The 27,029-nt window shown below is 49.4% G+C and overlaps 1 protein-coding gene across 8 annotated transcripts in view; it reads right to left on the bottom strand.

Moving 5' to 3' along the window:
- The window catches only part of BCORL1 (BCL6 corepressor like 1), a 75,230-nt gene that overhangs the window by 34,065 nt on the left and 14,136 nt on the right, over positions 1-27,029 (bottom strand). For 6 of the 8 annotated variants that reach the window (XM_063660899.1, XM_054472407.2, XM_054472406.2 and 3 more), the window contains 4 exons: positions 16,780-16,909; positions 9,448-9,538; positions 5,901-9,164; positions 964-1,129 (listed from right to left, as the gene is read on the bottom strand). In XM_063660899.1, coding sequence (XP_063516969.1) covers positions 964-1,129; positions 5,901-9,164; positions 9,448-9,538; positions 16,780-16,865 — 3,607 coding nt within the window. In that variant the 5' untranslated portion in view covers positions 16,866-16,909. Of the gene's footprint in view, positions 1-963; positions 1,130-5,900; positions 9,165-9,447; positions 9,539-11,445; positions 11,602-14,682; positions 14,828-16,779; positions 16,910-27,029 lie in introns of those variants that run through there. The other 2 variants (XM_063660901.1, XM_063660902.1) reach the window with 2 other exon arrangements.

Genomic DNA, 27,029 nt, shown 5'->3' with positions numbered 1-27,029 from the left:
ACAGATGAGGCCGGACATGGTGGCTGACGCCTGTAATCCCAACACTTTGGGAGGCTGAGGCAGGGAGATGGCTTGAGCCCAGGAGTTCAAGACCAGCCTGGGAAACATGGTGAAACCCCATCTCTTCAAAACTACAAACATTAGCCAGGTGTAATGGCACACGCCTGTGGTCCCAGCTACTCGGGAGGCTGAGGTGGGAGGATCACTTGAGCTCAGGAGGTTGAGGCTGCAGTGAGCCGATATTGTGCCACTGAACTCCCTCTAGCCTGGGAAGCGAAGTGAGACTCTGTCTCAAAAAAAAAAAAAAAAAAAAAAAAAAAAAAGAACAGACCAGAAGAGGCAGGTCATAGTCATGTCAGGTGGGCAAGACCATGAACCTGGACTCCTATGCTCAGGAATGCTGGGGATTCTCTCCCTGATAAGGGTGCCCAGAAGCTATTAGTGGCAAAACAGACAGGTTAGGGACACATAGCAGCTCCGTCATCCCAAACATCCTGTGTGTTCCTAAATGATAGTAAACGTTTAAGATTTCTCTAAACTCTCCTAGCTAACTAGCTATTTATTTTTATCTTTTCAGAATAGCAGTTTTCCAGTATACCCAAAGAAGACAGCGTAATGAACCCCCACTCTGTGGTTTTTGTCTAAATTCTCCTTAAACTTGTTTCTTTGAGCCTAGACCCATCGCGGGGAAATGGGTCGGCTACTGTGTTGTGGGCCTGGTGTTTGTGTCTGAAAACCACTTCCTTCAGCCTTATTCTAGCACCCAGGGGGAGCAGAAGGGGCCCCTGATCCTTGCTCGCTCACCTTAGACTTCAGAGGGGTCAATCATATCTTCTTTCCACAGTGAAGAAGTCTCACTTTTCCAGAGTGAAGGAGTCAGCGCCTGAGCCCCTCTGCCCTCACCACCGTGCCCTGGGGATCCCTCTGCAGCCCAGCCCAGAGGGCCAGGGCCGCGGGGCCTACCTTCCTCGTGGCCGTCGGCTCGTTTTCCTGGAGACTGGGACTCCGGCTTTGTCGGCTTCCGGTGCTTGTGCTTTCCCCTGACTCCATTGTGCTCTTTTCCTGAATCTGAAGCCCCCCTGGGGCTTTTCTTGGTGGATTCCTGGGGGTCACTGGGCAGCTTCCGGCACTGTGGAGAGGTAGAGGGTCAGGTCTGAGGTCAGTTTCGCTTCTTAAGAAAGCTCTCCCAGGGTTGGGCCGTGTGTCCCGTTTCTGACCTAGAGGCATGAGCTGCCCAGAGTGGGGGACCGGGGCAAGGGGCCGTGCGCTGCCTTCCACAGTGGGTGACAGGGGCTCTTTTGGACTGAGTCCAGCGCCCCAGCTATTCCCCATAGGCGTCCACATCCCATCTCTTTAAACAGGTCTACAGAGTCTGCGTTCACAAGCCAGTGAATAAACACCCAAAGTCATTTTAAAAGGTGCAAAGTCAGGCCCCATACTCTCTGTACCCAAACACCAATGGAGAGACCGGCATTAAACAAAATGCCTCTTCTGCAAGTTGGGAGACTACATTGTTCAAATAACTTCACTGTGAATGGTACTGCACCAACAACTGAAAATGATTCTCAGTACAGGCCAACTCAAGAAAAATTGTCTCTTTTCACGTGTAAATTAATACCAGAAAATAGATTCAACTAAGGCAAGAAGAAAAACATGACACAGGAGCAATTCAAATATCCTCATATTTATAAAACCCAGTGAAAAGGCCCAGGCATTATTCATAATGCCACTTTATACTCTGTAGCACTTTCAACTTTTCCAAATGCTCTCATCTCTATTATTGGATTTTATCCTCCCCACAACCCTGGGAGGAGAAGCTAATATTATCCCCACTGAACAGATAAGTAAACGGAGGCTCCAAGACAAAGGGCTGAATGACTTGTCCAGGGTAACACACAACCCCATGTGTCCACTGGCTCAGGGACTGCCACTTACTAGGCCAACCCGCAAGTTAGCACATTTGTGCTTGCAGTGAGAAAGACCCAGGATTGGGACTAGGACCTGGGGCTCCTGGTCCCCAGCCCGGGCCTCTGGGCATCAGCTCTCGCTACCTATCTTCCCTGAATCACTTCCTCGGCTGCTTCAGCTCAGCTTCTCCCACGCCCACTGCCTGGCGCATCTAAGAGGCACAATGGCTGTGCTCACACACTGCAAGGACACTCTCAGCCTAACAGTCACGTATTCTCATGAGCTTTGAGGTCTCTCTGTGCCACTAAACAAGAAATAGGGCAATGTAGGGATTTCCAGTATTGTAGTATGCAGGGAGTGCAGAATAAGCAAAACGTTGGAACAATAAAAGCAGGTCCGAGGAGGAAAGGAGGGGTTAAACTTGCTTGAGCTGTTTTTCCCCTAAGCTGACCCATGCCTCGCCTGCTAGAAGGTTATGGTGGTGTACCTCCAGCTAAGGGGATGGCACATACCTTACTGATGGAACATTTTCGGGGGCTGGGGCCTCCTAATTCTCCAGGGACAGGGAGTCACCACTACCCATCAAATTCCAGGACTCCTCCTATCCCATGAACTCCTCCTGATTCTTATTTTCAGCAGAGGCCTGAGCTAAAAATTCAAGTTCAGTTTCCCCCTTGGCTTGCTGCCAGTTCCTACAAACCAAAGTGTTAGGAGGAGGAAAGCATTGGTTGGAAAGAGGAAGATGAGGAACTACTGCTTAAAAACTGACCTTCAGGTACGGCTGGAGAAAAACTATTTTAAGTCAGGGGGAATAAAGTCAAATGCACATACATTTGAACATGTCCTATTTATTTCTGAATATCATTCTTAGCTGGCTCTTTCAAATACAGATCATTAACTTTTACTTCCGAAGACAAAAACAAGTAAAACAGAACATCTAGCAGGGCGCGGTGGCTCAAGCCTGTAATCCCAGCACCTCGGGAAGCCGAGGCGAGCAGATCACCTGAGGTCAGGAATAAAAATATTTCGCACACTCCAACTTATGCATGAAGTTGGGAGGATGGGGAGACCGTGTGAGATGAATGTTCTGGTTAACAGAGTTTTGAAATATTTTCCAAAGAGCTTTCCAAGGAATGAGAAGACAATAAAATACATCCAGCACCAAATGAAGCAGAACTCTCTCTCTTTGCTGGTGATGCAGAAGGCCCTTTAGGATCCTGAGAGGCCTTGGGCAGGCTGGTATTGGCAACAGGAGACTTTTTTCACTCTTGGCCAAGCCCTGAAAGGGGCTGTTTCAAACAAACCCCTGATCTTAGTTTGCTGATCAACAGTTTCCTTCTCAGGAAGGTGGCATGTAAAAAAAAAAAAAAAAAAGAACGAAGTGATTTGCACTCCCAAAAAATAGACATTTACTAAATCCTTACAGGCAGTTGCGAAGAGCTGCTTCCAGGCCCCTGACCCTGTCATTTTATTCTCTGCCCTCTGCATTTGATAGTGGACCCACTGAACTGTTCATCTAATATAGGATGGGGCAGTGCCCACCTGTCACTGAGTCATCTGTAAGACATAAGCTTCATGAGAGGCAGGGCCACATCTATTTTGTTTGTAATGCTAACAATAACAGCAACCACTAACACTAACTGAACACCTACTATGTGCCAGATACTACTCTACACACTTATGTATATCACGTTCTTTAATCTTTTTTAAAATGACAGCTTTACTGAGATATAATTTATTAAGACATACCATGCAATTCACTTAAGTGTAAAATACAATTGTTTTTAGTATAGTCATAGAGCTATGCAACCATCCCTACTTATCTAGCTCCAGAACTTTTTCATCACCCTGAATGGAAACCCAATACCCATTAAACAGTCACTCCCCAATTCTTCCATCCTCCCCAACCCTAGGCAACCACTAGTCTACTTTCTGTCTCCATGGATTTGCCTATTGTGGACATTTTATATCATCATCTCATTTAATCTTCACAACTCTATGAGTAGATACTATTATTGTCTTGTATACGTATAGATTAAGAAACTGAAGGCCATAGAGATTAAGTAGCTTGACTAATAGCACACAGCTAGGAAGAGGTGGGGCCAAAATTCAAACCCAGGCTCTGTGTCTGGCTCCAGGGAGCATACTCCTCATCAATCTACGATACCACCCTCCTGAAGAGGTATTCCCATTGCCTGGGAAGGACTGGCATACAGTAGCCATGCAACAAAAACTTGCAAAACATTCAGTGAAACAGTTCCACGGGCGCAGAGTAGAAGATGGCCGGGTGAGGTGGCTCACGCCTGTAATCCCAGCACTTTGGGAGGCTGAAGCAGGAGGATCGCTTCAGCCCAGGAGTCCGAGACCAGCTTAGCCAACATAGTGGGACCTCGTCTCTACAAAAAATAATTAGCCAGGTGTAGTGGTACACACCTGTGGTCCCAGCTACTCGGGAGGCTGAAGTGGGAGACTGCTTGAGCCCAGAAGGTGAAGGCTGCAATGAGCTGTGATCGAGCCACTGCACTCCAGCCTGGGTGACAGAGCAAGACCCTGACTCAAAAAAAAAAAAAAAAGAGAGTGGAAGATAATATGGTATAGCTGAAGAAGAACATGGACTTTGGAACCAGAGACCAGAGTCTGAGTTCTAGCTCTGCCAGTTAGTAGCTGTGTAACTGGGTAATGTATCCTCTCTGAGCCTGTTTCATTTATTTTCTCACCTGTAGATTGGTGTAGCATTCACCTCATATGGTTACTGTAACGATTAGATAACAAATGTAAAAACACAACTCTAACGACATGAATTATTATTCTTATTACCACCGAGTGCAGATGGCAATTACCTGCCAAATGTTATATGCTCTACTGCGTCATGACCCACGTTCCTACTTCACGTGTCTCTGACATACCAGGTTGTGAGGTTTGTGAGTTAAAAGCCACCCAAACACCTATCCCAGGGGTTCTTAACCTGGAGTCCCTGGGTGAGCTTTGGGCGATGGGGCAGAGGTCAGGTCCATGAACCCCCTAAAATTATTGGCAAAATTCTGAGGTCATGTTTCTGGGAACAGGGTCCATAGCTCTCATCAGCTTTTCAAAATGGTCTATGGTCCAAAAAAGACCATAAACTTGTGCCACAGCCAAATTCACAGTGCTCTAGCCAGAAATTTTGTCCCTTAGTGTACATGAACATCCAACTTGAAAGCTTGCTAACAGAACTTCAAGTTGTTCTAGATTTTTAACAAACCGTATCCTCAAATGTTTCAAGATTCTCCTTGGATCACCAGTAGCCTCTGGTCCCTTCTGGGGGACCAGGGGATTCTCATCAAGTGTTCCTGGCCCACCTTTTTGCCTAGAACTCTGCCACCATCCATAGTCTGTCAAGACCAACACCCAGACACCCAACCTGCCTTGCCCATCCAATGACCAGTGGGCCAAAACCCAAAGCTGCTGCCTCAAGCATTCGAGCGGGTAGGAAACTGACAGCACAGAAGCCAAATTGGCTCTGACCCTACAAGGCTCCCAGCAAATCCTAAGCAGGCCCCCCGACCAGCGGTGCAAGAACAACCCCATCAGAGGCCCCTGCTCTCCCCATCCCTAAGTTCTCAAGGCCAGTGTTCTCTCAGTAAAGGAAAAGGAAGAATAGTTATTCAAGGAAGAGCCTGTTATTCATTGATTTCCCTCACCAATACCTTCTTCCGCTTTCCGACCTCATCTGGGACAATGGCTTCCCTACCCCAGGGACAGAATCATTTCCCACATCCTACAAACTACAAGCCAGCCTCTACCCATGCTGAGATACCGTATATGGAAAATGTGACCTAGGGAGGGGACCGCAGGTCATTATTCCTTTTACAAAAGCCTTCCAATCCGTTCAGTTCACACAGCTGCCCAACAGCACTGTGTCACAGGGTAGGGGTCACAGGAGGTTGCTATCCATGCCACGAAGTAGACCAGCGGCGTCTCGGCCCCACCCTGGACCTTAGCTCGGCACTCACCTTGGGTCTGTGGGAACTCCGGACCATGGCCTTGGCTTGTGGCTGCAGCTGCTGCTCTTCGCTGTCCTTCTCTTTGCCGCACTTCATCTTCTTGGGCGGCAGAGATTCCGTCACATCATCTGGCTGCCACTTGTTCTTGCAAGCAAAGACCCCTACGCTTTCCTGTTTCACTCGAGCCTGCCCGGCCTTAGCCCGAACTTCAGCTTGGCCCCTCTGGGGAGCCACTGGGAGGCCATCAGCCCGGAAGCAGGTGGCTAAATTGAAGACCACATCACCATCCACCTTCTCCATTTTCACTCGCCCCAGATCCACCTGGCTTCCAAGCTGTGGGCGCTCTGTGCTGGAGCCCCTCCTGCTGCTCGGAACCACGTCCAATATAAGTTCCTTGGGGTGGCTGTCGTGAGGTAGCAAAGGCAGCTCAGGCATCTTAGGCAGGTTCTGGGGGGTGGCCAGGACCAGCTCATGGGACATGTAGGTGGCCAGCACTTGGTTCTTAGGCTTCGTGTCTCCTGCCAGCTTCAGGCCACAAGCCCCCTGGGGGCCTTCCATCTTAGGAGTGCTGTCAGAGCAGAGGTGGCTCTCTGATTCCTCAGGCCCCTGATTCATTCGAATGTCTCCACCGCTAGGCTGAACAGACAGTGCCAGGGTCCCAGTCTGAGGGCTGAGGGTCAAGAGGACAGGACTGACTTGTTCTTCATAAGGCTTGGCAGCAATCCGGCAAGTTTTGTTCTTTGTAACAGGGTCCTGCTCTGGAACAAAGGAGCCCCCAGGCCGTGGCTGCCCCTCGGGAAGTCCGTGCACGGCTTCGCTGGAGCTGAGAGATGGCACACCAGAAAACTCTGAAACAACGCTGGTGGGCCTGATGGGCGCCCCCTGACTGGGGGTCAGCTGCCCGGCACTGGAAATGCCAATGGAAAGCAGAGACGCCTGGTGGTACGGGGACCAGCCAACAGGCAGGACCTGGGTGCTGGTAGGTTTCCCATTGACTGAACACCGGGGATAAATATTTGCCGGCCCCGTGGGTTTCCACAAAGAGAGTTCCTTGGTTTGGCACCCTGGCAGCCCAGGGGCAATGCGGGCTGGGGTATATCGTTTCACTGTGCTTGGCTGTCCCTCAGCACCAGCCTGGCTGCCCTTTTTGCCACACGCGGCACCAGTGCCCTTCGGCTCTCCTTGATCAATGATGGAGATGGGCTCCTGCTTGGGGAGATGGCGAGGGTCACGGTTGAGGCCCAGGTTGGGGTCTTTGTTCAGCAGCAGGGATGCAGGCACTGGGTTGGCCACTCCCACGTAGGTGCCAGGAATGGTGCTGATCAGCGCAGTTGAGTTCTTCACCCAGGTGCTTGGGTCCCCATTCCTCACAATCTCGGGAAAGATGACAAAGGGCGAGGAAGTGGAGCCCAGGCAGGAGGTGACATTGCCACCGGCAGCCTGGGTCGTGCGCTGAGACCTAGACAGGACTGTGGAGAGGAAGGCCTTGCTGCTGGTGTGCACGGGGGTCAACACAGGCATGGGGGGTGTCTTGCGCTGGTTCGGTAATGGAAGCTTCTGGCGGTTGGACTTGGAGGACAGATCAAGGGGCATCTCGCTGCACTCAGGTGGAGAGGCCATCTCTCGTTCTAGCTGTGGCGGTGACTTAAGAGGAGAGAAGGTAACGGAAGTCCCTTCTGTTTGCTGCTCGGTGCCACTGGGCATCTTGGCAGGGTGCGGTGGGGCTGAGCTCCCACTGGGGGCTGGCAGCAGAGGCTGTGGAGTTGGAAGCACCTTGGCAGAAGCAGTAACGAGAGAGGTATCTGCCAAAGGCCCAGGGACCCCATCGGGTGCAGGCTGGGTGGTGGTGCTACCGGATGGGGAAGTGCAGGGGAGCCTGTTCACCTCCAGAGATACCAGCTTGGAATCCGAAGTCAGAGGCCGGGCCACAGAAAATGCATACGGGTAAGAACGGAGCTCCGGGGAGGCTAGCACGCCTGGGAGACACCTGTCCTGCAGGTAGGACGGCAGGACAGGGAGCGTAAGAGTGGAGGAAACCCCTAGAGTGGTTGGCAGTGTGGCCACACTGAGCGGCTGCCCACAGCTTGGAGGCGGGATATATACCAGTGGCTGGCTCGGGGTCAGCACTGTCCCTGGCTGAAAGGACACGGGGACTTTTTGCATAGCTGGTGCCTGAGCTGCAGGAAAGCACACTCTACTCAAACTGAAGGAGGCCGGGATGGGTGCAGAGGTGGGAATGGCAGCTGGCGTGGCAGCAGGCATGGGTGTAGGGGCTGGAGTAAAGATGGGGGCTGGGGTGGGTGCAGGCACCGGTGTAGGAGCAAAGGCGGGGATGAGGGTGGGGGTAGAAGGTGGGCCGGAAGATGGGGTTGGAGTAGGCATGGGCACAGACGGAGGGGCAGGGGCTGCTGGAGGCGTGGATGCTGGCATGGGAGCCAGAACCGGAGTGGGGACGGGAGCGAGAACCAAGGTCGGAGCTGAAGGGGGCACAGGAGCCTGGATGAGAGCCAAGGGAGGAGCTGAAACTGGGACTGAAAGCGGGGCAGGAGCTGGAGCCGACAGGGGAACCGGGCCTGAAGGGGGAGCAGAAGCTGGCACAGGCACCAAGACTGAGGCCGAAACGGAAAGGGGGTTCGAGTCAGAGATGAGCGTGGGCACTGACGGTGGCGCCGGAGCCAGAGCCGGGACAGGTGCTAAGGGAGGGGAAGGAGCTGGAACCGAAGTGGCAACTTGGACTGGAACAAGCCCTGAATGGGGGACTGGGGCAGGGACGGAGAGGGGAACCTGGAATGCATCTGGAACAGAGGGGGGCACGGAGGCCGAACCGGGAGCAGGGGGACAGATAGGGGCTGGCAGAGGACTGAAGTTAGTGGTAACCAGGGGCAGGGTCCCCTCCACAGGGACTCCAGTTCCCAGAGTTGCCAAAATGAAAGTATTCTTCTCTCCAACACCTTGCCGGGAGTCCAAAGCCTTTACTCCGGCAGGTGAGCAGTCAACCTGTTTGCTCATTTGGGTGTTGAGTGGAGTCCAGGAGCAGTCGGCCCTGCTGTTGCTGGCCTCGGCGCTGTCAGATGCGGGAAGCTTGAGCCCGTCTCCTGGGCTGCTCAGGGGCACCAAGAGGCCCTCAGCCTCTGCCACGTTCCCAGCGTAGTCCATTTTTGGCTGGGGATCGTCAGGCTTGTCTTCTGACTTGTGCCCAAGTTTTTCTGTAGCACTGCCATCTGGGTCTGCCCCCCGGGCATTGCTGCCACTTCCAACTGCCGTGAGCTCCACCTGCAATGACAGGATAGCATGCACATCTCAGCCAGCTCCCTGCAGATGGTGCAAGTGTCCTGAGGCCCCTGAGAGGCAACTGCTGGTCTTCTCTGCAACTCGACCAACCAGGTCTCGGAAGATGCAGAGGGCAGCCAGTCAATTTGTGTCCCACCAACACCAACTCCTGGGAGAGACCCTGTCTCTTCCTGCCCACTTCTTTGGATGGCAGGCTGGGCACACCTCCCAGGCAGCTCAGCTCCATCTTTTGGTGGACAGCGCGTGGCTCCATAAAGCCTCTTACCTTGGAAAAACTGCTGCTGACACAAAACTCCTGAGATCCAAAGTGCTGGCAGTCGCCTGTCGTTGACTCCTCATCAGAAAGAGGTGCTCTTCTAGCATGGAAGATACAACCAGAGAAGGGACATGAGGCCCAGGATTTGAGCCAACACCACCTTCCCCAGAATGCCTCCTGCCTGCCTGGGTCCCCATAAAACCTTCCTGTCTCACTTCCTGTAGTAACTTGTGAGGGGGATTACAAGGAACTGGGGGTTCTTGGTTACAAAGCGGAGGCTCCACATCTAGCTTTGCAAGTCCCTACCAGAGCCCAGTCTGACTAGACTCCCCCCCTTTGGACTGTTTACTCTGTTTTCTAGGGCTCTTGCCAGGAGTGTGGACACCCTAGCACTTTTACCTTTTCCCTGGAGCTTACCTGCCAAAATGACCATCCAGGATGTACAGGGCATTGCTCAAAGGGGAGAGACATGAGAACCACTGAATGCCTCAAAAGGCATGCAAAATCCATTTTTCTTTTAAATACGATCTTATTTTAAGTCTCTAAGGGCAGCTGGCTGAAAGTGCCATATGGGTAATCCTCTTCTAAAACAAATAAACCCCTGTTGTGTTTTCAGGTCTAAATCTGAATCGTCACCTATTCACCTCCTGGCTTGCCTAGAGCAGAGACATGTTTATTAGCACTGGTAATGATACCACTTGGAGGCCACCAGGTCACTGGGTGCTGAGAGGCATTTTAAGAATACTACTTTTTTCCCTCCAGGAGACACTGCCCCCTTTTCTAGAGTTCTAGGCAACACCCTCCCTTCTACCCTCCTTCTATCCTTACCTACATCCTATCTCCTGCCAGCACCCCTCCCCACCCCCCCATCAGTCTCCCAGCACCACTTCGTTCTCTCCCGTCCGAAAAGCCTCAGACCCCAAATTCAGGTTCATATGCCCCAGAGAAAAGGGCTCAAGGCCAGAGAGCTGGGTCCCAAAGGAGGAAAACTCAAATGCATCTCCCCCTGCTTAAAAAGTCTTCTCCAAATTTCAGGTAAGCATCATAGAAAATTGTACATCCTGACAAAAAAAAAAAAAAAAAGGGAGGGGGTGGTATCAGACTGGAAGGGTGAAGTTACCCACTGAAAGTCTGGTATTTTAAGTACAGCAAGAACTATTAGGCCAGGCACGGTGGCTCACACCTGTAATCCCAGCACTTTGGGAGGCCAGCTGAGGTGGGTGCATCACTGAGGTCAGGAGTTCGATATCAAACTGGCCATCATGGTAAAACTCCATCTCTACTAAAAAATACAAAAATTAGCAGGGCGTGGTGGCAGGCACCTGTAATCCCAGCTACTTGGGAGGCTGAGGCAGGAAAATCGCTTGAGTCTGGTAGGCGGAGGTTGCAGTGAGCCGAGATCCCACCACTGCACTTCAGCCTGGGCGACAGAGTGAGACCCTGTCTCAAAACAACAACAAAAAAAAAAAACTATTGCTCCCTGCCCTTGGGAGCTGTGGGTAGGAGTGGCCAAGGAGGAGGTTTAGATTAAAGAATAAAACCCCAACATAGACACTGCAGTGTGTTTCCTGGGTGAGCAAGGCACAGGACTGCTTTTTGTGCCCCTGGGGAAATACACTGTGCCTGAGGTGACCTCCCTTCTTTCTTTTCCCTCTTTTTTTTCTTTTTAGAGTGAATCTCACTCTGTCGCCCAGGCTGGAGTGCAGTGGCGCAATCTCGATCTCGGCTCACTGCAACCTCCGCCTCCTGGAATCAGGCAATTCTCCTGCCTCAGCCTCCTGCGTAGCCAGAATTATAGGCATGCGCCACCACGCCTGGCTAATTTTTGCCTCCCTTCTTTAGAGGCTCACCCCAAGCTCCTGAAGACAGCCCTGAAGAAGCCAGCTCCCGCCTCCCCAGTCACCCTAGCCAAAGGGCAGTCAGGGTGCTGGAGCCAACCCCAACAAGAAGGGGGAGGGCCCTGCTAACTTCCTCCCTCCCACTGAAACAGGGACTCCAAAATTGTACCTGGGGCAAGAGAAGCAAAAAAGGCAAGGGGGATCACCACGGGCCTCTCCCCATCTTTTCAGGGATCCAGAAGGGGCTAACCGAGGGGGAAAGGCTTGTTCCCTTTAAAAGGCAGTTGGACTGGCAGAAGTGGGAGGGCTCCACTGCTGGAAGTGACTGTTGGTGACAAACAGAAATGACTGTAAGGAGAGGCAAGGGCTTTAGATGCAGTCAGGGTGGTCTCGGGGAAGGGGAGGGAGGGAGGGCCTGAGGGAAAGGGAAAACATACTTTCACATCAACTCCTAAGAGACCACAAAAGCGAGACCTATGCCCAGCCTTGGGCCAGGGGGAAGCGTGTTCCCACTAGACTTGCCAGGGATGGTTTTAGGGGGAGTACTCGAGGGGAAACAAGCAGCACTTCCCCCAAGCAACCCACATGGGAAGGTGCTATTTATTTACATTCTTTCCCCTCCTGGCCATACAAAAGGGAGTGGGCTGCATCCTCACTCCCCCCTTGCAAGCTCCCACCCTGCCTGAAATCACACCTTGAAAGCAGAATCCCTGCCATCGAAGGCAGCTGCCAGAGAACCACAGAACCAGGCCAAGCAACAGCAGTCCTGGCCACTCCAGCCATACCCACACCTGAGTCCAGCCCCGAAGGCACTGCAAAATGTCATGCAGCCGCGTTTCAAATCCTCTGAGAAGAGGGGTGGGCAGAGCTAAGCAAACATTAACTTGCTCCATTCAGAGAAGAGCCTGGGACAGGAGTAACTTGCAGGGGAGGGGGCCCGGGAAGAGCTGGGTCAACCAGGCAAGGTTATGAGGGTGCAGCTGGCGGAGGCGGGCGGCAGGAGGGAACAGAGGTCATAGCAGGCTTCAGTCAGGACTGAAAATCAATCCTGCTGTTTCTTCTCACCACAGAGGAGGCAGAGCTGTTATGTTCAAGGCTTTGTGGAACTTAAACCAGAAATGGCCATGACCCCTCAGGGCCATTTCCCTAATTATTAAGGGCTAGCACCACTGTCAAACCGGACCCTCTTCAGTTCCTGCTGGGCCCAGACTACCCATAAGAGAAATATACCACCCAGCACACACCAGGCTCCTTACCTTCCAGTCCTGGGAGACTTTCCCTGGTTCGAGTCCCACAGTACCCCAAGATTGCCTTCATCCCAACTTGGACCATCCCCAAACACACTGTGTTTTTTTTGTTTTTTCTTTTAGACAGAGTTTCTCTCTTGTTGCCCAGGCTGGAGGAGTGCAATGGTGCGATCTCAGCTCACTGCAACCTCTGCCTCCTGGGCTCCCGCCTGAGCCTCCTGAGTAGCTGGGATTACAGGCATGCGCCACCACACCCAGCTAATTTTTGTATTTTTAGTAGAGACGGGGTTTCTCCGTGTTGGTCAGGCTGGTCTCGAACTCCCGACCTCAGGTGATCCACCTGCCTTGGCCTCCCAAAGTGCTGGGATTATAGGCGTGAGTCACCGTGCCCAGCCACACTGTGCTCTTATTGTCTCAGGGAAATACCAGCTCTCACCTCAAACTCCTACTCATTCCTCAAGCCCGGGCTCAAATGCCACTGCCTCTGGGAAGCCTTTCCTTATTCTCCCACCAGAAGGTTTGCCAATCTTGCATCTGGACTCCCACTGGACCCGGACATGCTATTCTAGGGCACTCACCACCAATGTACTAGAACTACTGGTTTGCTCTCATTATGTTGAATAAATGTTTGTTGAATGAAGGCATGAATTAATCCTAGAAGGGATGCAAGCAGGCAAGCAGACACATTTAGCTGTAGGTTTGCCTATAGACGGCCACCTGGGGCCAGCCGCAAGCCCATGCCTCCTGTTCTGCAGTCCTCAATTGCAGCTGCCAAAGTTGGCAGGCCTCTAAAACATCACTTTAAGAGTTGAACCCCAGGCACAGCTTTGTACCCCAAACTCCTAAATTCTACAAGTTGTAAAGGGCCAAGGAAAATGATTTTTAAATAAGGTGAGATTACATTTTGGAAACCAGTGATAGCATGGCCCAGACTGTAGCGGCCTAGACTGTAGCAAGAAGGTGACAATAAAGGGTGGATGAGATCAAAAGTGACAACACTTAAAAGGTCATCTTAGGCCAGGCGTGGTGGCTCACATCTGTAATCTCAACACTTTGGGAGGCTGAGGAAGGTGGATAACCTGAGGTCGGGAGTTCGAGACCAGCCTGACCAACATGGAGAAAACCCGTCTCTACTAAAAATACAAAATTAGCCGGGTGTGGTGGCGCATGCCTGTAATCCCAGCTACTAGGGAGGCTGAGGCAGGAGAATCGTTTGAACCCGCGAGGCGGAGGTTGCGGTGAGCTGAGATCTCACCATTGCACTCCAGCCTGGGCAACAAGAGCTAAACTCTGTCTCAAAAAAAAAAAAAAAAATTGTCCTCTTAAGCACTAGGCACTGGTTTAGAGGGAGGGAAAATCTGGCTGGGTGCAGTGGCTCACACCTGTAATCCCAGCACTTTGGGAGGCCAAGGCAGACAGATTGAGATCAGGAGTTTGAGACCAGCCTGGATGACATGGTGAAACCCTGTCTCTACTAAAAATACAAAAACTAGCCAGGCATGGTGGTGCACACCTGTAATCCTAGTTACTCAGGAGGCTGATGCACGAGAATCACTTGAACCCAGGCGGCAGAGGTTGCAGTGAGCCGAGATCATGCCACTGCACTCCAGCCTGAGCAACAGAGCAAGACTCCATCTCAAAAACAAAAAACAAGATGGAGGGAAAATCAGATTTTGAGCCTACTTCCTGCTCCTTTCTTGGCAGGGATTTACAGTAGATGGTGAACTAAGGTAACTTGTCTGTTGGCCTCTTTTATTATTATTATTTAATTTTATTGTTTTTGAGACGGAGTCCTGCTCTGTCTCCACAGTTGGAGTGCAGTGGTGCAATCTCGGCTCACTGCAACCTCCACCTCTTGGGTTCAAGTGATTGTCTTGCCTCAGTCTCCCCAGTAGCTGGGATTACAGGCATACATCACCATGCCTGGCTAATTTTTTTGTATTTTTAGTAGAGACAGGGTTTCGCCATGTTGGCCAGGCTGGTCTTGAACTCTTGACCTCAGGTGATCCACCCGCCTCGGCCTCCCAAAGTGCTGGGATTACAGGCATAAGCCATAGCACCCGGCCCCGCTGGTCTTTTGAAGGCTCTAGTCCAGATTTCTGCATCAAAGTCTCAACTACTTATAACTAGGTCAACACGACCTGCCAATGAATACTTACGCAAATCATTATCATCACGCTGCCTTTCCCTAGATCATCTCTTAGTGATCATCTGAGGACATGCTTCATATGTAAAGGAAAACACTTTTCTTCCTGAGCACCTGAGAATTTCATCTCATTTTCCATGGTCTTGACTCTTTGTATCCTAAAATTAAATTCCTTTTAAGCCCATCTCTAACTTGTTCCTCAGTACAGAGAACATTAAGCTATCAGGCACTAATGGCTTAAGAAAATAAAAAGGTCTATTCTGCTAACCTTGACCTCAGACAAGTATATACTTCTCCAGTTAGGAACAGAAGAAGAAAGTAGATAAACACAAAGACTTCCATTCCTTTTCCCTTCAAATTACCAATACTCCCCCATATACACACACACATTTCTAAGATTTACCCAAGAAACGTCAGATCTTGAATCCCAGGGAAAGCCATATTGTTCTGTGTCTTGGTGATTTATCTGATATATATTTGAATTTAAACAGTCAATGGATTGAAACAACAAAAAAACACCAGCAAGCATGAAGGAGCAGTGCCTTCTCTAAAAATGAGAGAGGCGGCCGAGTGCAGTGGCTCACACCTGTAATCCCAGCACTTTGGGAGGCCGAGGTGAGTGGATCATGAGGTCAGGAGTTCGAGACCAGTCTGGCCAACATAGTAAAACTCTGTCTCTACTAAAAATACAAAAATTGGCCAGGTGTGGTGGCATACGCCTGTAGCCCCAGACTCTGTCTCAAAAAAATAAATAAATAAATAAAAACGGCCAGGCGCAGTGGCTCATGCCTGTAATCCCAGCACTTTGGGAGGCCGAGGCGGGCAGATCACGAGTCAGGAGATTGAGACCATCCTGGCTAACATGGTGAAACCCCGTCTCTACTAAAAATACAAAAAATTAGCTGGGCTTGGTGGCAGGCACCTGTAGTCCCAGCTACTCGCGAGGCTGAGGCAGGAGAATGGCGTGAACCCGGGAGGCAGAGCTTGCAGTGAGGCGAGATCGCGCCACTGCACTCCAGCCTGGGCGACAGAGTGAGACTCCACCTCAAAAAAAAAAGGAAAGAAAGGCACTGCAGCCATCACACACAGCTCTTTGACCAAGGGTTATGAAAGTCAAATATAAATTCTGAAGGCCATTTTGAGTGCTTTGGGTATGGGGCATGATCAGGAAATGGCACATCTTGGTCAACCAAATATTCTGGGGAACAGATAACTGAAAACACACACACGTGAGGCAGGTGTCACCAACTCTCAAGACTATGCTAGGCGGTCTCAATTTCCTTTGATACTTCATAAGGATCTCACTTCAAATCAGAATTAGCCTCATGAGGTGGGAAAGCGCTGACCACCAGAATGCCCACTGCCAGTTCCCAGTAGAAATCTGAACAATAAAACCATCTTTCTTCCAGACCTAGATCAAGGACTGAAAATACCTTACACATATGCTTGAGTACCAAACTTCGATGCAGCAAATAAAAACTGCAGTCGCTGGCCAGGCATGGGCAGTGGCTCACACCTGTAATCCCAGCATTTGGGGAGGCTGAGGCAGGCAGATCACTTGAGCTCAGGGGTTCGAGACCAGCCCGGGCCACATGGCGAAACCCCCGTCTCTACAAAAACTACAAAAAAAAAAAAAAAAATTAACCGGGCATGATGTTGCTTGCATGTGGTCCCAGCTACTGGTGGGGCTGAGGTGGGAGAATCACTTGAGCCCAGGAGGCGGAGGTTGCAGTGAGCCAAGATTGTGCTGCTGCCCTCCAGCCTGCATGACAGAACGAGGCTCTGTCTCAAAAAAAAAAAAAAAAAAAAAAAAAATGCCATTGCCTGAGCTTCCCCTTACTCCACAGTCTGACAGTTGTTAATGAGTAGACAAGTGCTAGCTGGCAAAAGGTCATTTTTTTGGCCTCCTCACCTTCATCTGAAAAGAGATAGCATGGCAGATCAGGCCACTCACAAAGCCCCATCCCCATCCCACCACAGGAAAATTAGAAACAACTAAGAGTCTCCTCCCCAGGGTCCCTCCCCAGGTCCTATTATATGCAGCTATCCCTCTGGTGACGAGGTACTGCTCACTGGAGGCCAGCAGCGGCCACCTTCCCGGCCTCCTCACCTCTCCTCGTTGATGCCACACATGCGAATCCGGTCAGAACTGGTCCAGTTGTGCACGCCGCTGTAGAGCGGTGCTGTAGAGATCATGACAGCCACTCACCACCAGATAGGACCTGCTGTGGCCACTCCCCCTGGGGAAAAGAATTCCAGAAAATCAAAACTCGTACCAGAGACAGCTGCTTCAATCACCTTTTACACAGCAATGTTTCAATAAAGGTAATTACAGCATCAAAATGTTAAAGCAGCCAGCCTGCTATGGAAAATTAAGGTCTAAACCGGGAAGAGGGAGCACCAGCTTTCTAGGAATCCATAGGTTTCAGGATGGAGATGAGGACATTGTTAATCACCTAGAGTGAGTTTTAAATTATCTTAAAAGACAGATATGCTTGAGTGTTTGAGGAAATTCAATCTATTTCAGACAAATGAGATGACAGTATATATTTCTACACACATTTAGCCTAACCGACTACAATTAGAGAGTCATACCCATATATGAATGGTACACTGAAACACTACTGGTGACCTTTTTCTTGTCTACTCTCTAATCCATGGGTACTGAAGTATTTGAGTGACGTAGCCAATTTACACTCTTCAGAGGAAGCACATGCTTTTTTTTGTAAGTCCTTCAAAAATACTCCATTGACTTTGAGTTGGACATAACACATGTATCTAACCTGGTTTCAAGCTCCCTCCAAATCAGGTGCGGTACTCCTTGCACGCTGACCGCCAACAAGCAAACAAACAGAAAACAATGTTCCATCTAGAACCACATGTTTCGGCAGGGCGCGGTGGCTCACGCCTGTAATCCCAACATTTTGGGAGGCTGAGGCGGGTGGATCACCTGAGGTCAGGAGTTCGAGACCAGCCTGGACAAGATGGTGAAACCCCATTTCTACTAAAAATAAAAAAAATTAGCCTGGCATGGTGGTGCGCACCTGTAATCCCAGCTACTCGGGAGGTTGAGGCACAAGAATCGCTTGAACCCAAGAGGCAGAGGTTGCAGTGAGCTGAGATCATGCCAGCGCACTCCAACCTGGGCCACAGAGCAAGACTCTGTCTCAAAAAAAAAAAAAAAAAAAAAAAGAACCACACGTTTCTGTCCTTGTCCCTTCCTGTCAGTCTGTTATCTCCATGTTCCACCACTCTCTTCACCAGCCAATGTCCCTCTCTCGCTTTGACAAGCAGGGCACAGTCAATTTACCTTCTAGAAAAAATGAGGCACCAAGAAAAAGCTTTATCCAATGAGCTTGTCTTGAGACCCTTAAACTCTTGAGTTAGCTTATTAGCTAAAATCCTTATTCATTGAAGTTCAACTGAACAGAACCCCACAGTGATCAGAATTGAATGCTGTTCTCCACTTTCCAAAGTAAATCACAGTAAGATATAGTTGTATGAGGGATTTGTTTCATGTATCCATTTTTCAATTTTCAGAGATTGCCCACATTCAACACAGTATCACAATTTATTGCATTCGTACTATGAGCCAGCACCATCCTAGGTACTGAGGATTCAACGATTAACAAAACAGAACAAAATGTCTGCCCGTGTGGAGCTTACATCCCAGGGAGATGACATGGACGATAAACACGTTCAATACTTCTATGTCATAGCATGTTAAATAGTTCTATGTCACGGCATGTTAGAAGATAGTACAACAGGCCAGGTGCAGTGGCTCATGCCTGTAATCCCAGCACTTTGGGAGGCCGAGGCAGGTGGATCACCTGAGGTTGGGAGTTCGAGACCAGCCTGACCAACATGGAGAAACCCTGTCTCTACTAAAAATACAAAATTAGCCACCGTGGTAGCGCATGCCTGTAATCCCAGATACTCAGGAGGCTAAGGCAGGAGAATTGCTTGAACCCAGGAGGCAGAGGTTGCGGTGAGCTGATATCATGCCATTGCACTCCAACCTGGGCAACAAAAGTGAAACTCTGTCTCAAAAAAAAAAAAAAGAAGAAGAAGGAGGAGGAGGAGGAGGAGATAGTACAACACAGACTAAGGGGCAAGGGCACAGTCTAGGGTGGGGAGGGCTACTATCTGAAATAGGGTGAACAGGGTAGGCCTTGCTGTAAAGGAGACATTTAAACCATCGGAATGAGGTGAAGGAGTAGCCACATGGATATTTGGGAGAAAAGCATTCCAGGCTGAGGGAAGAGTGCATGAGGAAGTCCTAAGACGGGAGGTTGCCCACAAAGATCAAGGGAGAGCCAGGAGGCCAGTGTGGAGGTGGTAGGAGAAGAGAGGAGAGAGGCATCCACCCTGCCTGGGCTTCATCCTTCTCCTCATCTCTGCAGAGTGGGATATGTTGCCCTTGCTCCTTCTCTTTATTCTGTCCCTTCTCTCGTCTTTCCTGATCCAATGCCTGATGGCTTCTCCGGGGCCCTTCTCTTCCACTGCCCACCCCAAAGACTTGGGCATTCACTGGGGCCTGGCCTTTCCCTTGATCTCTGTCTCTCTTCACCTCTGCCACCCTCTCCCATTTCCTCCCCTTCCTATCTTTCAAGGCTTCTTCCCTCTTTCTCCTCATCCCCCTACCCATCTCTCTCTCTTTACTCTTCCTCCTCCTCCTCACCTTTCTCTCCCATTATTCTCCCAGCTGTTCACCTCTTGCCTTTCTCCTCTCTCTCACACACACACACACAATCCCCTCTCCTCCAACTTTCTCCCCGTTCCCACCTCTCTCCTTCCCTGTCTTTTTCTTGCTTATCTCACCTTCCCCATTTCCCTCAGTCTCCCATTCATTCTCTCCTCCCTCTCCCTCTCCTTCCCCTTCTCTCTCCCCTTTGCCTCCCCCTCCCCTCTACTCTTTGGCCTTCAGTCTCCCCCTTCCGGTCCCTCCCCGGTCTCCCTCTGTCTTTTTTCCTCCTAGTCTGCCTTTTGCTTGCTCTCTCTGGCTTCCCCCACCCATCTCTCTCCCTCTGTGCCAGTTGTCAGCCCTGCCCCGCCTTCTCTCTCAGCTCATGAGCTTCCACAGTTTCAGCTCACCCCTTGATGCGCTGATGACTCCCAAATCTGTATCTCTAGCCTTGACCTCTCTCTCCTTAGGCCCAGACCAGAATTTCCAGCTGCCAGCAACTTGCTGTTAATTGGATGACCACCAAGCCCCTCAAACTCAATGTGTCTCAAACCATACTCATTATCTGTTCTCATAAACCTGCTCCCCACCCCCTATGCCCAGTACGCAGCGTGTTTCCTAGCTTACTTAACAGCACTACTGTCCCCTAGCCTGGAAATTTCCGCCTTGTCGTCTTCAACTCCTTCTCTCCCCTGCCGCCCATATTCAATCAGAAGTCAGGCCTTAATAATGCCATCTCCAGCCTTGCCTTCTACCCTTCTTGCCACTACCCTGGTGCAGGCCCTCATCAGCTCTCACCCAGAATATTATAATCACCTCTTAACTGCTCCCTCTGCCTTCAATTTCTTGATTCTACAATCAATTCATCTTCTAAAGCGCCAGTTCGATCATGTCACTCCTTCCCTCCTCAAAAGCTTTCAATAGCTTTCCCCGGCCTCTAGCATCCAGCCAGCCATTCTCAGCACTGCCTTCAGGGCCCTCATGACCTGGCCTCAAACCTCCTCTCAAGCCTCCTCTTCCACCACATCCTGCCATTTCCCCACCACTCTCACTACCCCCAGCTCCCAACCCTTCCTAAACACACCATCCAGTTTCAGGACTCTTCTGCCTCCTCACCCTGAAATGGCCTCTCTTGCTTCCCCCTCTTCCTCTCCCTGTCTTCTCTCAAGACCCAGCTTAAATGTCATCATGTCATTGCCCTAGCCCCAGCCCTTGAGTTCAGTTAACCCCTCCCTCTCTGGTTATCCTCAAGCATTTACTCCCTACCTCTTCCACAGCACTGGTTCCTATTCTCCTCTCTAGCTTGGTTAGTTGGGGGCAAGGCATGTTTGTCTCCCCCACCAATCAGCTACCTAAGTTAAGAAATAGCGTCCTTGGCCAAGCACGGTGGCTCACACCTGTAATCCCAGCACTTTGGGAGGCTGAGGTGGGCAGATCACCTGAGGTCAGGAGTTTGAGATCAGCATAGCCAACATGGGGAAACCCCATCTCTATTAAAATACCAGATTAGCCAGGCATGGTGGCACATGCCTATAATCCCAGCTACTTGGGAGGCTGAGGCAGGAGAATCGCTCGAACCTGGGAGGCGGAGGTTGAGGTGAGCCGAGATCGCACCATTACACTCCAGCCTGGGCAACAAGAGTGGAAATCCATCTCAAGAAAAAAAAAAAAAAGAAAGAAAAAGAAAAAAAAAAAGCATCCTTTTTTGTCTTTGGTTCCTCCACGACACCTTATGTATAGTAACTACTCAGTAAATGCATGTTATATGGAACTGAATTCTGGATAAGAACTGAAGTGACGGCCCTGAGAAATCACAAGAAGCAAAATCAACAGCCACCCCCCGACACACACACACACACACACACACACACACACACACACACACAAAGCATCCACCATGTTTGCTTACTACAGAAAAACCTTTGTACTCCAATGAAAAAACTATGCACTGTCTATAGTATAACCTTCTGGGCTATCTGATTTTAGCTCAGGTTATTGTCTTCAAGCTATTTTGCATCTTTGTAATTGCAGGTAACTGATGTATATTCGAAGTCTGTCTTGTCCCATTGAGTTTAGATTGACTTTCCTCCCCACTGTAGAAAAACTACTTTTGCCTCCATTTGCAATTTAATTCCTTTACTCCATATAAATTTGTGCTTTTTGACTTTTTGTTTGAACAAGCTATAACATCTGTCTGGTTCTCTTGTTGATTAATGAGTAAAATAAAATCTTTAACACGTGTTCATTTTTGTATCTGTACGAGAGTCATGATTTTTTACCTTTTTTCTGACAATTATCTTTTAACATTATGAAGACAGTTATGTGGGTTAGCATAATTTTAGAAATATTTTTAACAAGGACCCCGTTCCCTGAACATCCTGGTTAATCAAGTTTTGACTGTTTCTCAGAATATCTTGGAATATCCCCATTTTAACCAACAACACTGGTTGGGCACAGTGGCTCACACCTGTAATCCCAGAACTTTGGGAGGTTGAGCTGGGAGGATTGCTTGAGTCCAGGAGTTCAAGACCAGCCTGGGCAACATGGCGAACCCCATCTCTACAAAAAATTAGCCAGGCATGGTGGCGGGTGCCTGTAGTCCCAGCTACTTGGGAGGCTGAGGTGGGAGGATCACCTGAGCCTAGGAGGTCAAGGCTGCAGTGAGCTGAGATTGTGCCACTGCATTCCAGCCTGGGCGACAGTGAAACCCTGTCTAAAACAAAAACAAAAACAAAACCAGCTCAGCCTATTGGCTGATACCCCAGGTACTCATTTCATCTTTTCTCTCTACTAAGCATTAGAGGACTCGGCCAGGCATGGTGGCTCACACCTGTAATCCCAGCACTTTGGGAGGCCAAGATGGGTGGATCACCTGAGGTCAGGAGTTCGAGACCAGCCTGGCCAACATGGTGAAACCCCATCTCTACTAAAAATACAAAAAATAGCCAGGCGTGGTGGCAGGCACCTGTAATCCCAGCTACTCGGAAGCTGATGCAGGAAAATTGCTTGAACCCGGGAGGCAGAGGTTGCAGTGAGCCGAGATCGCACCACTGCACTCCAGCCTAGGTGACAGAGTTAAGACTCCGTCTGGGGGGGAAAAAAAGAATTAGAGGACTCAAGCAATGGAAGGGGCTGTTCTTGCCATAAAATGCATTTCAGGCCCAGAGCAGTGGCCTGTAATCCCACCGTAATCACGCCTGTAATCCCAGCACCTCGGGAGGCCAAGGCAGGTGGATCACTTGAGCTCAGGAGTTCGAGATCAGCCTGGGCAACATGGCAAAGCCCCATGTCTACAAAATACAAAAAAAATAGCTGTGTGTAGCTGTGCAAACCTCTGGTCCCTGCTACTTGGGAGGCTGAGGTGGGAGAACTGCTTGAGCCCAGGAGGCAGAGGTTGCAGTGAGCTGAGATTGCGCCACTGCACTCCAGCCTGGGCAACAGAGGGAGACCCTATCTAAAAAAAAAAAAAAAAAAAAAAAAAGATGTGTTTCAACAGAAAGTACAAGTTTTAGTTGCTACTAAATATCTATAGGCAGCAGGTATTAGTGACGCTAGATTTTTCACTCTCAGGTTTCGTATTGCTCTATTTAGAGAGGATTAGGATTAGTAGTATGTAGGGTCTGGGACAGAAATCAGAGGGGGAACACTGGCATTTGGAAACAGAACATCATACAACATCACCTAGATAAAGAGCTTTCAGGCCAAAAGAAAAAAAAAAACCACAAAAAATAAAACCGAGTTAAAATATCAAAATAATTACTATATAAAACACGTTATGACCACATAGAGAGCAACGCTGATTCTGGATAACCCCATTTTCACAAGATCCTCAAGATGGAGCATCCACTTAAATCTTTGCCTCTCAATTTTCTATCATGATTTTGTCCCAGGAGCGCCACTTCCTATCTGAAGCCCACTGTTGCTAATTAACAGTAGCCTCTGCAGATGAGAGGAGAGGAGGGGAGGGATAAAACACAGGCAGGAGAACACTGACAGTGAGCTACGTGGTCTATACAAGAAGGCAAGATTGGTCTTCCCCAGCCAGAGGGAAAGCAAAGGGAACCTCTAAAGCGGCCCTAGAGAACAGGCTCCTGACTGCGTGAATGCTCACAGAAGGGAGGAGTCAGGACGGTCAATGTCAACCAATGTTTCCCCAGCCAGAATCACCGAGGAGCTTGTTCAAAATACAGATTCCCAGGTCTCAGTCCTGGAGATTCTGATTCAGTAGGCCTAGGGGTTTGTTTTATTATATTATAGCCAATCAAATTAGTATCCCAGGAGAGGTGAGCAAAAAGGAAAAGCCTTGCAGGCATGCCACACTTGGTAAACGCCGCTGGTTTACACACTTGTATGCTGGCTTGCTTTTGCTTGAAGCACCGGTACTCATGTGTTCTCCCTTCCCACCTCCCCCCACCACCCCGCCCACTCTCCCTCTCTCTGATGGAAATCATCACATCAAAAGCAAAGTTCCAAAAAGGAACTTGGAAGAAACCTGGTAATCTCAAATGACCCAGGAAGCACAGGCACAAGGATATGAAATACCTCAAAGGATTTTCCCAGATGTCACAACCATGTAAATGTTAAAGAAATGAACAGCTGCATGGCCCAAGAATCAACCCTGGTCACTGCCTGGAAGGCAGAGGAACCACTGTGAGCTATCCCTACTTCGGGGGAAAAAACTCAAAAGATATATCCAACTCATGGTGAGGACAAAGGAGAGCACGTGCTCTGCCAATCCAAAGCCATAAGTGTGGCTGCGGAAAAAAAAAAAAAAAAAAAAAAATATATATATATATATATATATATGTAAAACTTCAACTTAGGAGGCACATGCACAGAGAAGTAAAAGGCCTGCCCAAGATCCCAGGAAATGAATCCAACAAGTGGGCAGCCAAGAGTAGGTAGCCAGAGACAATCACCACACTACAGAACAGGGGAAACCAAAAAGAAAAGGAACTAATGGGAGAGCAATAACTTTTTTTTTGTGAGACGGAGTCTCGCTCTGTCACCCAGGCTGGAGTGCGATGGCGCAATGTTGGCTCACTGCAACCTCCGCCTCCTGGGTTCAACCGATTCTCCTGTCTCAGCCTCCTGAGTAGCTGGGATTATAGGCATGGGCCACTATGCCCGGCTAATTTTTGTATTTTTAGTAGAGACGGGGTTTCACCATGTTGGCCAGGCTGGTCTCGAACTCCTGACCTTGTGATCCGCCCACCTTGGCTTCCAAAAGTACTGGGATTACAGAAGTGAGCCACCGCGCCTGGCCGCAATAACTTTAAAATGGTGAAAAATAGCAGCTAAGCTAAGGGAGAGCGGGTAGTGGAAGAGAAACCATAATGAAGCAGAGATCTTCAAAACAAATCCAAATAGAACACACTAGAAGACAAGGGCAGGTGTGATAGGCATAAAAGAAAAGCCCATTGCATGCAATAACCAAAAGGAAAAAAAATGAAATAGGGGAACCTGAAATATTTCACCATCATGGGCCAAACTGCAACACTGTGGGGAAGCACTGAAGACAGACATTTTAGAAAAGTTTAGAGAGAATGTGTTCTCAAAAGGGGAAGAATAACATCAAATTATAGCCTATGTCAGGGCTGGGGCAGTTAGTAATAGAGGATAGGCAGCACCAAAATCTCAAAGGAGATTTTACAGATGGGATAGGATTTTTTTGTTTTGTTTTGAAATAAAGATGCCAAAACATGCAGATTTCACAACAATTATAAGCAAAAGCATGGTTGTCATCATGCATATGAGGAAGAGAAGGACATTAAAGGAGGTAACAGAGAGAGCATCTACCTGACAAATGTTTTTGACTGAGGTAGGCACTGTTTACGAGGTTTTTAACCTTAAAAAGGACCAGGCCAGGCATGGGCTCATGTCCATAACCCCAGAACTTTAGGAGGCTGAGGCAGGAGGATTGCTTGAGCCCAGGAGTTTGAGACCAGCCTGGGCAACATAGTGAGGCCTCGTCTCTATAAAAAATAAAAAATAGCTGGGTGTGATGGTGCACACCTGTGGTCCCAGCTACTCAGGAGGCTGTGGCAGAAGGGATCCCTCGAGCCCAGGATGTCAAGCCCACAGTGAGCTAAGATCACACCACCGTACTCTAGCCTGGGTGACAAAGAGAGATCCTGTCTCAAAAAATAAAGAAAGAAAAGAAAATGATCAGACAGGGTGTTCATGCAGCTGACAAGTACTTCAGGATCATGTAGTTCCCTTTGTGGCTGAAGACCCCTTAAGTGCAGAACACTCAACGTATGGAACACAACTCGGTCTTCTACACATAGCATGAAACCTACCCATTTATTCATGCTTGGACTCTACCATCAAGACAGTAAGCTAGAAACCCAAGCTTAAGAAGCTCTCAGTTAAACGAAATGTGGTCCTGCTTCCCCAGGCTCCTTTTGGTTCATACTGCCTGGTGACCTGGAAGCAATTATGACTTTAAAAAATGAAAGAGCCGGAAAATATTCATCTTGAAGCCTGGCCCTGAATCTGTCCTCGAGAGGATAGGCGTGGCCAGTAGACAGTTTAAGGAGGAGGGCTGGGTCAGTGATGACTAATAAGTAAAGAAAACCAACTTTGGGACCTACTCCTCCAATAGAGACCCAGAGCTCTTGGTAAAGCTCCCATAAGACAGAGGCAAACTTTACAGCAGCAAAAGGAGAGGCCACCTCATCATTCCTCTTGGGAAAAAACAGCATCTAAGATACCCCTGAGGAGATCTAAGAGACCACTGACACTGAGACCTCAGGGCTAAAGGGAAAAGGCCATGACTTCTGCCCAGAAGTCTTTTAGAGTGAAGGCTCTAAAAGACTGCTCATTGTTTTCCATAGGAAAATGTACACACACCCAGCAAGGACAACTTTACCCAGCTTTAGATGTGGAACTCCTACTACAGAGCTTGCCCTCCTGATTACTCTGCCTTCTTCCATGTGTATTCAACAGAATGTGTTAGGAGACTAACATTCCTGTTTTCCCTACTTCATTACATACCACAACCCCTGCCCCCAATGAGGAAGTTACCCCAATTTAAACCGTTCCGGCCAGGTGCAGTGGCTCACGCCTGTAATCCCAGCATTTTGAGAGGCAGAGGCAGGTGGATCACTAGAAGTCAGGAGTTCAAGACCAGCCTGGCCAACATGCCGAAACCCCATCTCTACTAAAAATACAAAATTAGCTGGGCATGGTGGTGTGCGCCTGTAATCCCAGCTACTCGGGAGGCTGAGGCAGGGGAATCGCTTGAACCTGGGAGGCAAAGGTTGCAGTGAGCCAAGATGAGGCCACTACACTCCAGCCTGGGTGACAGAGCTAGACTCCGTGTCAAAAAATAAAAATAAAAATAAACTGTTATTTAATGATCTAATACATATAAGGGTATTCTAAAATTCTCCTCAATCTTTACCCCCAATATCTATATTCCCTCATCTTTCCCTACCATTAACCAAATATTCCCTGAAACTCAAGAGTCCCATAGAGAGGCCAGACGTGGTGGCTCATGCCTGTAATCCCAGCACTTTGGGAGGCCGAGGTGGGTGGATAATTTGAGGTCAGGAGTTCGAGACCATCCTGGTCCACATAGTGAAACCCCGTCTCTACTAAAAATACAAAAATTAGTCAGGCCTGGTGGTGGGCGCCTGTAATCCCAGCTACTCAGGAGGCTGAGGCGGGAG

Source organism: Pongo pygmaeus, chromosome X, assembly GCF_028885625.2.
Source record: "Pongo pygmaeus isolate AG05252 chromosome X, NHGRI_mPonPyg2-v2.0_pri, whole genome shotgun sequence".
Classification (NCBI taxonomy): domain Eukaryota; kingdom Metazoa; phylum Chordata; class Mammalia; order Primates; family Hominidae; genus Pongo; species Pongo pygmaeus.
Note: the sequence above shows the minus strand (reverse complement) of the source record. Positions and strands in the feature narration are given on the sequence as shown.